General features: G+C 49.2%; 1 protein-coding gene across 6 annotated transcripts in view; it reads right to left on the bottom strand.

Moving 5' to 3' along the window:
* NTRK3 (neurotrophic receptor tyrosine kinase 3) overlaps positions 1–13,868 on the bottom strand; it is a 381,805-nt gene that overhangs the window by 233,585 nt on the left and 134,352 nt on the right. For all 6 annotated transcript variants that reach the window (XM_053888749.1, XM_053888744.1, XM_053888745.1 and 3 more), the window contains exons 10-11: positions 13,805–13,866; positions 12,639–12,741 (exon numbers count right to left, since the gene is read on the bottom strand). In XM_053888749.1, coding sequence (XP_053744724.1) covers positions 12,639–12,741; positions 13,805–13,866 — 165 coding nt within the window. The remainder of the gene's footprint in view (positions 1–12,638; positions 12,742–13,804; positions 13,867–13,868) is intronic.

The raw sequence follows: 13,868 nt of genomic DNA, 5'->3' as shown, positions 1-13,868 counted from the left end.
CATAATCCCACCATCCAAAAATAACTACTGTTTCCAGTAGTTATTCCTACTGATCTAAGTATATGTTCCGGGTACTTTTCCTAGGTATCTATGTGAAAATACTTCCCCTTTATTTTAGGGGAAAAACACAATGAGAAACCTGCTTGCAGTCTTTACTCACTTAGAAATGAACTGTTAACTTTTTCAGGTCAACAAATATTGCTTTAAAGTATCATTTTTTTAAAATATGTACCTGTAAAAAAAAAAAAAAAGGAACACAGTAAATATATTCACGCATCAAATGATCATACCATGCACCTTAAACTTACACAATGTTATACATCAACTATATCTTAATAAAGCTGGAAAAAAAAAAAGAAAAAGGACACAGTAGATCTCTCTGAGCTGATATGGAAGGATCCCAAGGATAGACTGTTGGCAAAAATAACATGGTGCAAAGCAGTCGGTTAAGCGTCCGACTTCGGCTCAGATCATGATCTCGCGGTTTGTGGGTTCGAGCCCCGCATCGGGCTCTGTGCTGACGGCTCAGAGCCTGGAGCCTGCTTAGGATTCTGTGTCTCCCTCTCTCTCTCTGACCCTCGTCCGTTCATGCTGTGTGTGTCTCTCTCTCAAAAAATAAATAAACGTTAAAAAAAAAATACACGCTGATGTCTGTATAAAAGCAGTGGGGGAAACCTCGATCCTGGCACAGCACTGACTATCTCTGGAAGGGTATGCCAGAACCCCTCACAGTGGTGACTCCAGGAGCAGAAAATCAGGCAGAGACTGATACTTGTCACGACGCTATCTTCTGTGCTACTGGGCTTGCTTACTATTTGCGTGTATATCCTTTGAGAAATATTAAAAATCTACTTTCGAAAACTGTCTTTCTTAAATGTCTGCATTGAATTCCATCATAGGCGTGGACCCCAATGTGCTTAACTGGCCATTTGTCGCTAGACCCTTAAGCAATTCTCACTCCGTCTGGTTGACTGTGGCAGTCACAGTGGAACGAAGGTCCACACACGTAAATGCGGGTGGCCGTTTGTGGGGATTACCGTCGGTTAAATTCTCAGAAGTGGAATTACTCGGACGTGGGCCTCTCGTGATTTTAGCCTTTTAATGAAAACGCCAGGCCACCTTCCAGAATGGCTGCCCCCAATCCACACGCTCAGCAACAGCAGACGTGTGCGTCCACTTCCCCATTTTCTTAAATGGTCCTAACTTCTGCTCGTGCTTCTCTTCGGAAGTCCGCACGCCCCACACGGAGCCAGATCGGGCAGGCATCTCGCCCCCACGAAGCAAGCCCGGGCGGGGGCTGGTGCTGCTGGAGGCACTTCCACCAGTAACGGCTAATAAAAGCGCTCAACCCCTGCCTGCTCTTCCTAGAGGCTGAGCCAACAATGGGGTGCCCCTCGGCACCCCCTCCACTGGTCCAAGGCCAATCTGCCAAACTCCACTTATTTGGAAGGAGTCACTCTGCAAAGCGGTTCCTAGAACCATTCAGGCACCCTCCTCGGGGCTTCGTGTCGGGCCCTGCTGGCAGACGGACAGACACTGGCATTCTTCTCCCCTGCCTGGAACAGGTCTGCATGGCTGCTACAGCACAGAGGCCCCTTTGAATTCAGGATGCCTGTCAGGTAGACAGGCTTGGCATTTCTGGGACTGGCGGGAAAAAAAAAAAAAACTGTTCCAGTCTTTGGCCAACGATATGCAATTGTTATTCTGCGGTGAACTGGAGGGCAGGCCAGGCATCCTGTGCAAATATGGACTCCTGGAGCAGCAGGACAGAGGAGAAGGCAAGTCCAGCCTCCAGCAGGCAGCCTGGGCGAGCACCAACTGAACCCATGGGGCCTCCTCCCCCGACGGCCCTACCCTGACCCAGTCCGGGGCCTGCCAGTCCAAGCTTCTCCCGTTTCGTGTAGCGCCCAGCACCGCACTCAAGATCAGCCGTGGGAGGAGGAGCAAACAGGACACACAAGCTTCTAGAAGAGGAGAGGAACCCTGGGCTGGGAATGCCAGCCTGCCAACTGACCACTGGCCTCTCGGGGGCCCTGCCCCAGGCCCTCGTCAAAGGGGACATCAGTGGCAACTGACCTTGCACCTGTCATGGAGATAAGTGGATGTGGCAGCAGGCCTCACAAGCACCTCTGCATGGAACGAGGTGGCAGTTTGGTTTGAACCAGGGAAGCCACTACAGAAACTGCCCTAGGAAACACGAGAAGCTGATTTACCCGAACAGGGGAACACTGAAATGCCCTAGGAGCACAGGCACACCTCAGGGGCGCCTGGGGGGCTCAGTCAGTTAAACGTTGGGCTCTTGACTTCAGCTCAGGTCACGATCTCACAGTCCGTTGAGTTCCAGCCCCACGTCGGGCTCTGCGTTGATGGTGTGGAGCCCGCTTGGGATTCTCTCTCCCCCTCTCTCTCTGTTCCTCCCCCGCTTGTGTTCTCTCTCTCTCAAAAGAAACAAACTTAAGGGAAAAAAAAAAGTGCAGGTACACCTCAGAGATGCTGCGGGTTCAGTTCCAGACCACTGCAACAATGTGCAAACAGCAATAAAGTAAGTCAAATTAATGTTCTGGTTCCCCAGTGTGTAGAAAAGTTATGTTTACGCTACACTATAGTGGGCAATAGTACAATGTCTAATAATGTATATGCCTAAATTAAAAAGTATTTTATGGATAAAACATGCTAACCTTCATCTGAGTTCTCAGGGAGTCATAATGACCAATCAGAGGTTACCAAAACAAATATAATCACAAAAATGCCTGAAATACTGTTAGAATTACCAAAACGTGACAACAGAGACATAAAGTGGGCAAACCCCATTGGAAAAATGGCATTGGTAGGCTTCTTTGACGTGAAGGTTACCACAAACCTTCAATCTGCAAAAAAATATGCAGGATCTGTGTGGAGCACGATAAAATGAGGCGTGCCTGTGTTGGTTAGATTGTGTAGTCTTTCTGTCGCATTACTCCAGCCAAGAGAGTAAGCCTCAGAGGTTGGCTAGCATTGGTAAAGGCCCACAGGATTAAATGGAAAACAGAGATCGGACCTAAGTCCCAGGTCACAGACCTGAGGTTTTCCCCAGTGGCTTTTAGTCCATTGTATGGGCCTAAGTCCCTAGAAGTACAGGCCACAGAGATGTCTCTGGAAGCATCTCAAAAATGCAGACTCTCAACACTTCTCTAGACCCGATTAATCAGAATCTGCATTTTCAGGGCACCTGGATGACTCAGTAGGTTAAACATCTGACTCTTGATTTTGGCTCTGGTCATGATCGTATGGTCCGTGAGTTCAAGCCCCACATTGGGCTCTGTGCTGACAGTGTGGAACATGCTTGGGATTCTCTCTCTCCCTCTTTCTCTGCCCCTCCCCTGCTGCCTCACTCATTCTCTCTCTCTCTCTCTCTCAAAGTAAATAAACATTAAAAAAAAAAAAAGAATCTTCATTTTCACAGGATCCCCAGCATCTCCCCACCAAGGTTCATTCGCACAGGAGAGTCTGAGAAAGGCTGGCGGTATTATCACCCGTTATTTCTCGACAAGTGTAAGAGAATGGTTCCTAAACTCAGTGAGCATCAGAATGCCTGGAGAGACTGCTTGTCCCCTGCTTCACTCCCGGTTCTGACCCAGTGGGTGTGGGGCGAATCCCAGGCATCTGCACGTCTAACAAGCTCCCAAGTGATCAGATCAGCCGGTCCACAGACAGCACACAGAGCCAGCAGCAAGTGAAATAGACGACTGCATCTTGGACCCGGACACCACTGGTTCTCCACCTTGGCCGCACAAGTGAAATCCAAAAAGCGTGCCTGTGCCTGGTGTTCACCTCTGGGTTCTGATTTAATGGGTCTGAGGTGCAGCCTGGGCTGAGGGATGTATGTAATTTCACTCGGTGATTGGAATGTCCAGCTAAGATTGAGAACCACAGATTGAAGTGACCTCATTTAACACCTGGTCCTCCTACCTCCCGGTCACATGATGTTGGGTAAGCCAGCCATTCTGAGCAGATTTCTCATCCTCAGAACGGGAGGAATAGCTACCTATGAAGACGATTTGTAAGATAGAGTAGGCATTTGGTACACAGGAAGTACTCAACGTATGTTCATCGCCTCCCATTCTCTCTCCCTGCTATGTGAAAAGGGTGTGCCCGGGTGGCTCAGTGGGTTAAGCGTCTGACTCTGGATTTTGGCTCGGGTCACGATTTCACAGTTCGTGGGTTCGACCCCCGTGTTGGGCTCGGTGCAGACAGTGCCGAGCCTGCTTGGGATTCTCTCCCTCCTTCTGTCCCTCTTCCCCTCTCAATCTCTCTCTTAAAATAAATAAACAAACTTTAAAAAAAAAAAAAAAAGAAAAATCAGCTAATATTCTTCTCTTTTACCCCAAATCCCAGCTGCTCTAGAAAAAGGAAGCACAGAAATATGTTTTCTTCAACACCATTCAAGGAAAGATAAAGTCGCTAGGGCCTGCATTCGGGGAGCAGAGCTGGCTTCACGGGCCTGCACCCCGACTCTATGCTCAGGAAAGCCCCGCGCTTGGGGCAGAAAACTCTACTGTAGCCGCCTTGAAATTCTAATGCTTTTTGAACATCTTGCACTGGGTCCCACCAATTAGGGAGCCAATCCTGTCAAGGGGGAAGCTAGTGAGGCTGGTACGGGGGTGCCAGCAAATCCCTTCTGGCTTACGGAAGCAGACTTAATACAAGAGAAAAGAATACAGGGGCTTGTACCAGGGTGACTTGGGGAATCTCTCTCTAAATGTACTAGGGTATCGAGGAAGGGAGAAGAGTGTACTGTTAACCCTCTGTGTGAAAGAACCAGGAAGAGACCAGGCCGACCAGAGGTTCCTCTTCCTCTCCTCTCGCAGCTTGGGGCCGGAGCGGGCAGCGGACTCACCTGGTCCCTGAGCCACAGCTGGACAGAGGACACCATTCCCTCTGCAGCACACCGCTCTGTCACCCCATGCGGCTCACCCCCATGATGGATGCGCGGCGCGAAGGGCAGGGGAGGGAGAAGGAACGGTGGCCGGGGATCTGCAGCAGTTGGCTGGTTTGTTATTGTTTTCCACGTGTGGTTTTTCTCCCCTTGTCCAAAAGCGTGTTTCCCGATCAACAGTTGTTTTGATCTCTTTGCTCAATTGCCTGTGGTCTGGAGGGCGGACCTCTGGACACCCCAAAGCCTTCTGCAGTTCACGGGGGAACAGACTGCATAAACACAGCGCTCAGGCAGCGCTGCCACGTGGAAGTTTCTCATTAGCTACAGTCCACGGTCACTCTTCCTCTGGGCAAGTGAAAGCCTCTAGGACGCACAGGAGACGCAGGCACGGAAAGAATGCTCCACGAGAAGGTGGAGGCTTCTGCTGCAACTAGATTTTGAGGGGGGGCAAAACCATGTTGGACAAAGTAGACTGTGAGAAAGTCCAGGTTGGCAACCGCCACCCATTTTGGTTTCCGTCCTGGTCCCGTGATACAGGAGGACGTCTGGATCGGTGAGAAAGTATGTCACCGGAACTCTAGATGAATAATAAAATACTGAAAATTGGTGAAGTTTTCAAGAGTAAAAATTAGTATAGATTTGAATTTATTCCCAGTTTTTAAAAAATCCCTTTGGCTAACTCATATCCTGATATATTTTTCTTAGGTGTGAAACTTCTGTGAGGGTCAGTGTTTGAACTACAAGAATGTGTAAGGCATGTGACTGTCAACTGTCACATGCATCCTAGGGGACAAAAGGCGGAGAACTTCTACACCGAGGTGTCGAAGGATGTTAACCCTGCGGGAACCAGTTTGAACAACATGGATTAAAAAGAACTGTATCTTACTGCCAAAAATCAAGGGAGTCAGAGAGGCAATCGCTCTAGCTATGGAGCCAAACATACTGGCCATGCTTGGCCCTACTGAACGGGACGCAGGACCCTGCCAAGAACAGCCAGCTAGCAGGTAACGACAGAGGAAAAACATTTCGTAGCAGACTCTATCTCCAGGGATTTCCTTTTTCAAATACAAGATTCGGCACCAGAGAGCAGCCGGTTCCCTGGAGCCCTGACAGAGGCACGGAGCAGTCCCCAGTCCAAAGATGACCCATGGCGACGGTGCAGGGTCTTCTAGAACCGTTCGCCTCACATCCGCAAAACCCTCACGAACACGGGGCAGCAGAGGCGTGCTAAAAAAAAAAACACACACACATTGCCTCCCAGCCTTCTTCTCGAAGCTCTGGGCACCACGTCCTAGAATTCAGTCACCAAATGCGGTGAGACTTCATCTGCAGCCAGGAACTCGCAATGAAGTCCAAGCAGAGGAAGAGAAGCAGAAGGCTCCTGGATTCAATTACTTTACGTCCTGCCTGCAGATTGGCCACATACCTAACCTATTTAACAAGAACTTGAGCAGATGTTGGGAGTGTTCTTGGGGGTAGAAGGGTCTGTCGAGGAGCCCAAAAGGAGAGAAAGGGCAAGAAACGTTTGTTAGCACAGTACAAGGAACTAGGATAACAATACAGGAAATGAATCCAAAAACTACTCTCAAAATTATGTTCAAAGAACCACTGTCCACCAGGAATCCCAAGCCAGGAATCCCTAGTACAGGACCACTGCAATGGTCCAAGGTTCCTTCCTCCCTGGGATACCTCAACTCAGAGGAGGAAATGGAAAAAGCAGTCAAGAAAGAAAAATAAGCAAGAAGGAAGGATGAATGTATTCAAGGAAATCAGGAAACCCAAGTCCTTTACCCGGTTTTGCTTTTGCCTTGCACTGCTCTTGGCTTCTGATTCAGTTACAGAGAGGTCAGATGGTGTATTTCTCAGGACAGAAGAAGCTATCCTTTCAGTGGCACCAACAGCATGCTCACCTATGGTCCACATGGCCTTCCGATAGTCCCAGAATTCTGCTATCTCCACACCACTCTCCTGACATCAATTCCCTGGCGGTGTGCTCACAGCTGGGGACACACGGACCCTCTAGCCCAGCTGAGGAAGAAATGATGCCAGTTGGAGCATTGAACCTGAGGAGACCAAGAGCCCTCCCAGCCCCACCTCCACCTAGCCGGAAGAAGTCCTTCTTGGTGCAATGCTCCAAGGCTAGAAAACAGCTCAGAAATGATGCCTTTCCAGGTCCAACCATCCCCCTTCACCAACAGGTTAACCAGAGCGATAATAAGACCATTCAACACAAGCCCCAACCCCCCGATATGTTTTGGCAGGAGCCAGCCCCTCCAAATCAAGACTCTGGCAGGATTCTACAATCCACTCAGAAGACAGTTACCATCTGTTTATGGAAAGAATGTTAATAACCCCCAATCATCATCAAATAGGCAACCACTTTACTTTAAGTACCTATTAACGGACGCTAATTCACAATGGAACAGTCCTGGAGTGCCCATCCACAGGCACCAGCACTCATCCAACCATTAGGATAAACGGAAAGCGTAGGCTGATGAGGCACTTGAGGTATTACCGGAAGCCCCAGCAACAGCGCTAGCCTACCTTCCTCCCCAGCCTTCCGGTTTCCGCTGCCCTGTTGTGAGGTCTCCAACACGTCCAGAAAGAAACGCAGGAAGTCCCCTGAGCCAGGGAAGCAGGACTCTCCCATCAGCCCCCAACTTTCCCCCAGGCCAGGTGTGCCCCAGCTTGAGAAAAGTAGATTAACAAGAGGCATTGCTGAAAGCCCCACTCAAGTGAGACAGCATTCAAAGACAAAGCGTTGGAAGAACTGGGTTGATCTCCGAGTTCATCTCCCGGACCCTCCCAGGCTCTCTGCACACACCATGTATGTGGGATGTAGGGCCAGCGCTGTGCTAAGATAGCTGTGCACTCAGCAGGTTACTGCAACTTCTCTGATCTGTCTCCTGACCTGCACAATGGGGGCATTCACCTAGTAAGTCTAAGGTTTGTTTCAGCTCTAAGAAACCAGTATTCTGTCTCTTCGATGGGAGTTAAGAGGAAGGCAAACAGTATGAACTACACCACTACAGCGTCCCTGGTCTAGAAGTGTGTAAGGACTTGGAAGGTAGTCATGAGGGAAGAGGCCAAATACTGGCTACAAAAACCCACACACTTGCTTCTTTCTCTGTTAAATAACTAGGATACCTTATATGAAAACTACAGGACCTATTTTACTATTTCAAGACACACGTGCATCATTTATTTGATCATTTTTCTAACAACATATGAAATGAAGATGGCAGGTGCACTGAGGATGTTCATGATGGGGCGGCCAAGACCAAGGAGTTAGGTCATTCCCTGGCCATGAAAAGTGGTTGGGGCTGTGAGCCGGGAGTCCTAAACCCAACTCGGCCTAACCACACCCTGAATCCAGAGCACAACACTTCCTTTTCTGAGCCACAGCTCCTTCGTCCATAAATGCAGACACCATTAAGCACCACAGATCACAGCCATGGTCTTCTGATGTCCAGTTTAAAAATATTTTGGGAAAGGGAGGTTGGTGTAAACTCTCAACCATGCCATTTCCAGGCCCAGGACACACTGGCACAATACAATTAGTTCTTAAAATACTGAAATGTTTGTATATGTTTACCTCCCAGTACATGGCCCTTGCCCTGCCTCTCCCAACCATCCCAGGATTCAGCAATCCAAGAGTTAAACCCTGGCACAGCAGGGAGCCTCCAGGTCCCTGCCCCTGCTGGGGGTGGGGGAGGGCACCGCCTTCTGTTCTGAAGGCCAGTTCCCAAAGCAAACTACACCAAACACTTAAACAATCACCCCCCACTGCTCTAAAGTCACACTGGGCTTCAGCAAAAGCCCAAGGAAACCCCCACTGCGCTAGCTCAGAATCATTTCAAAACCTTCCTGATTCCAAGAGATGCGCTCCCACGCGAATGTGACCCTTCCTCAAGCCAGTGCTGATGAACAAGATGGCAGGTGATCAAAGTAAAGAGGTGTCTGGGGTGCCTGGGTGGCTCAGTTAACTGTCTGATTTTGGATTTGGGTTCAGGTCATGATCTCACGGCTCATGAGCTCGAGCTCAGTGTTGTGCTCTGCATTGACGGCACAGGAGCCTGCTTGGGATTCTCTCTCTCCTCCCCAAATGCGTGCACACTATCAAAATAAACAAACTTTAAACACACACACACACACACACAATGTGTTTTATAAATGCACACACATATATGCACACATAAATCCACACATGTATGTATGTGCATACTTTCTCGTATACGGTATATATTGGTTTATGTCACATACTGTACGTGATCACTCGTGGGTGTGTTATAGTCTTTCATCATGCCGGTTAAAACTGTTTTGGCACAAGTTCTCTTGTCCAAATTAAGTTTATTAATAAGATCGATGTAAGAAATATATACACTTTCATTTTCTAGATGTCTATGGGTGCAATTCGTGACCCGTAAAAGAACAAACAAAATACATCTGTATATGTGTATATACACACAGAAGTGTTAAAATGAACTGGTTGCCAACCTGGCCACTCGCATCACCATGGGGTGGAGGCAGCCTGCAGGGTGTGAGCTGGTGGGGGAGAGGGTCAAAGGGGGGAGGGCAGGTGCTCAGAGACAGCAGAGAAAGAGAGGTAGAGACACAAGGAGAGGGAGAAACACAGTGGACTGATGGACACACACGAAGCCCAGGTTGGTGGCTGTCCATGGGGACACTCCTTCGGCCTTGGGCATGGGACCAGAGGCGAGAGCTAAAGCAAATTTCGTTGGTCAGCAATGTCTCCTCCCTTTATTCTAAGAATAAAACATTCCATGCGAATATAAAAACAAAACAGTAAAAGTTACTTATTCTGAGTGGTCAGAATACAAGTATTTGTTATACCAACCTTCGCATTTCTGTATTTTTTCTTATTTCTCAAAAGGAAGAAAGGTTCACATTAACAGTCCCTCCTCGTCCACACAATGTGTTCCGGGCCCTCAGGTGTGGACACTGGGTATTATTTCTGAGTTTCCCCCATTATCCCCACTCTATCTCCCACTGCCCTGACACCTCCAATTGCCAAAGTCGCCCTTATTAGCCCATTACTGAGTTACACACACGCTGTGCTTTCTTTTATGATTAACTATACAGTCATCTATTTCATCTATTTCAAGTTCAACAAGCATTTGTCAGACATTGTGCGAAGTTTCAGGCATCCCGGGCCGAGTGATCTGTGGTTTCTGGTCCAGCAGGACAGTCAGATGATGTGTGTGCCAAGGAATGACAAGGCACTGGGATTAGTACAGAATAAAAGCATCCTTACTAAATACTGCGTGTGACAAAGGAGGGCATGACTGAGTCAAGAGGACAGCCCTTCCTAGAAGGACAATAAAAGGAGCCAGGAAAGGCTTATACATAAAGAAAAGAAGGGGGGAAATTACATCCCCAGAGCCCATTTTTTATGCCAATTACACGTAAATCTCAACACTCAGCAATCCAGTAAGGCAAGAGATGCTGCAAGGGGTTAAGTAACTGCTAAAAACAAAGAGCAATTAAATGGCATCTGCAGAGTCTAACTGAGATTTGAACATTCAAAGCTGAGCATGGGGTGGATATCAAGAGGTGGAGTGGGGACCTCCTGGTACCCACACCTTCACTCTCTTTCCCGGACTGGGATGCCTACTAGCAACAAAAGATCAGGGTGTATGCAGCCTGGGGCATCTACTCACTCATCCTAAAATGGGGCCCAAACCCAAGTAATCAGGAGTAATGAGAGCAGAGACATACAGGCTTAATCCTCAACAAGGTCAGCCTGGGACCCACCCCCACATCTGGCCTCCAAGTACAGCCTACCTTCCTCAGGCTGCCTGGCTCTCAAGTAGGGGACACGCCCCTCCCACCTATGGGGACGTGTTCTCCTAGGCCATCCAGGGCCAAGGAGGCAGCTCAGCCCCGGAGAGGGGAGCGGGGGCTGAGAGAGAGGCTCCGAGGACAGCTGAGGGGAAGGCACCGCCCTGGATGCTGCCTAATCCATCCGACATGGGGACACACTGTTCCAGAAACCAGATGACAATTAATAGGAAAAATCTGCTCTCTCAGTGCTGCCAAGCATGTCACAGGGTCTCAGCTGGTGGCGTGCCTCCTCGGCGAGGAGCAGAAATGCCCCATTCTTCCCTTTGGTCAAGGCCCTGATGTCTTTTCAGGTGGAAGGAGAAACAGCTAGGAAGAAGGTTCCTCCCACGATCGGAAAACTTTGCACAAGCAACAGTCTATGCAGGGGCCCCAAAGCCAGGGGCCCGAGGGTTACACCAAGATCGAAGGCTCGGGGCTCACTCAGTGCTTTTCATCCTCCACCTCTGTGAAGCCCTGTCTGGCACAGGGGAGCACGCGCAGATGAAGCATCTCCAATCAAGGTGCCTCCCAGTGGTCTGATCTTGCTGAAGTCATGGGGCTTTGGGTCAAACTTCCATCCCCTCTTTATAACTGGCCTGCACACGTTATTTCTCCGGGTCAAAATATTTCGTATGATTCAAGAAAACCTGGCTTGCCTCGCTGTGACCTGTTCGGCTTAATCAAGAACGGAAAGAGAGTACAGAGGCAGGGAGCTTCTAAGAAGCCCGTAGTCTGCCCTCCTCTTTTCCATCTTTCTATTTTTCTATAGGTATCTTTGGCTGAGTATCAGCATTCTCAACTTTTGGGGGAGTCACAGGATATTTTGAGAGTGTAACAGAAGAGGGGGACTAGTTCCGTTCCAGACCCCCTTGCGACCCCACCGCCACGTACACTCAAACATGTGCATGAGTTCAGGGGACCACAGTCCCTGGAGATCTCATTCTCGTGCCCTCCTTCAGTCCCAGAGTCCCGAGGTCAGGACCCTCACCACAGATACCAGTTCACGTGTAGAAGCTGCAGAAATTCATCTCTGTGGATGCCATACTCTCACCAGAAAGCCCCAACCTGGATCCTAGCTAGCAACCTGCCAGCTTGTTGGACCTTTTCATCATCCTTCCCTACCTACCTCTCGTCTGACACCAGCCATAAAAGGAAACCCCAGAGGGGAAGAGGTCCTGAAATTCAAGTTTCTGCTTGAGAACTGGTACCCAGCCTCCCTGGAGCCATCTGGTCTGATCCATCCCTGGGACTGGGCAGATGGATGCTAATTCACCGTGTTAACCCCTTTTGTGCCACTCCCCCACCCTGAGCCTTGGTGGAAAAGCCTCAGCGCACAGCCCACCCTGGCCATAACGGGCTGAGTCCTCGGCGTTGTGGAAGCTGGCCAGCAGATTCAGCAACCATGTTGATCTTGGCATCCGTTCCGGGACCCTGTGTAGAGCTACGTGCGGAAATGCCATTGCACGGGCAACCTCCCAAAGCCAGGGTCCACCGCCCCACATCTAGCCGTGCTGGTACCTTCTCATCCCAAATCCAAGGCAAGTGGGCAAGAGAGAAACCAAGTGACTCCAACAAGGAGTCCTTTTTCTTACCAACGGCCTTCACAAACTACCCTCACGCAGCAGCCCAGCTACGCGATGCTTCCGGCAATCACGGCAAAACCAGGCAACCCACAGTCTGGCCCCCGCAGACACCAACACAGCTTCCAATCCATCACTACCAATAATAAGGTGTAGACAGGCGTCTCCACCAGGACCACTTAAGCACACTACCAGACAGGCCCTCCTGGAGAGCGAAGGGAGAATTAAAACCGCATCTTTTGATCAAAAGGAACCACGGTTCCCCCACGAGACCCTTGCAAATGAAAATCCCACCTTACCCTTCATTCCAAATTTGGACCGTCGACCGTACTTGTTGATCATGATGAAGAGAACCACCAACAGGACGCAGGCAAAAGCAGCAAGTCCAACAGCTATGGATACCTGGAGGGGCCAAAAGCAGACGGTTGAGAACAGTCACGGGAAACCCACATGCGCCCAAATGAAAGCGGTCCCACCGCAGGCACAGCTGCAGCCCATTCAGGACTTTGTAAAGACTTGAGTGAAGTCTTTAGAAGCAGTAATTCATGAGACGTTCAGCACATTAAAAGAAAATTAATTCCCCAACTGGATGAGAGAACATTCCATGATTCAGCCTCTCATCTGGGAGCCATCATCCGCAGTGCAAGGGCGGTTTCAGAGGGGTTTGTCTATTGTTTGTTGTCGTTTTTGTTTTTTTTTTTAAGTTTATTTATTTCGAAAGAGAGAGAGGGAGAGAAAGGAGCACAAGCAGGGAAGGGGCAGAGAGAGAGGTAAAGAGAGAATCCCAAGCAGGCTCCATAATGCCCGGCCAGAATCCAAGGTGGGGCTTGAACTCATAAACCGTGAGATCATAACCTGAGCTGAAGTCCAGAGTCAGACACTTAACCGACTGAGCCACTCGGGTGCCCCTGTTTGTTATTTTAATGAACAACAACCAAAAAAGCAAAAAACAAACAAACAAAAAACTCTGTACCTTCACACTGACATTCTTTACAGAATATTCTTATCCAGAACGTTCTAGGAGATCTGGACTCTAAAAAAGCCCCCTTTGCTCCCCTCTCCAGAGAAATCTCTGGCTCTGAGAGTCAGGCAGGGGAGGTGGGGGGCTTGAAAAACCCACCCAAGGATACGCTCTGAGCAACTTCGACTTCGTAGGAGACTTGAGTGGCTAGCGTCCCCTTCAAATCAGGCCCATCCAGGCTCCTAACAGAGCGGGGATTTTCAAACCGTTCTCTTCGGAGCCCTAGGGCCTACAGCGGCTCCTCAAAGACTTCCTCAAACAATGACTTATTCTCATCAAACAAGGCAGGTTTCAAACACCTGAAAGGAGGTCATTCATCACAGTTTTGTTCTTTTCTCTGCTGTATACACAGGCTCCAAGCAAGGTAAAACGTCAGCTACTAAAACGAAGTCTGAAAACAACTTCCTTAGTGAACACCTTCCCCTTGATCAAAAAGTGACTCACCCCAAAAGTGTCTTCCTCTGGTTTGTGGGTCACAGTGATGGGCGTGGGGCTCACATCGTAGACT

Source organism: Panthera pardus, unplaced genomic scaffold (assembly GCF_024362965.1).
Source record: "Panthera pardus isolate Hobbes unplaced genomic scaffold, ASM2436296v1 HiC_scaffold_24, whole genome shotgun sequence".
Classification (NCBI taxonomy): Eukaryota; Metazoa; Chordata; class Mammalia; order Carnivora; family Felidae; genus Panthera; species Panthera pardus.
Note: the sequence above shows the minus strand (reverse complement) of the source record. Positions and strands in the feature narration are given on the sequence as shown.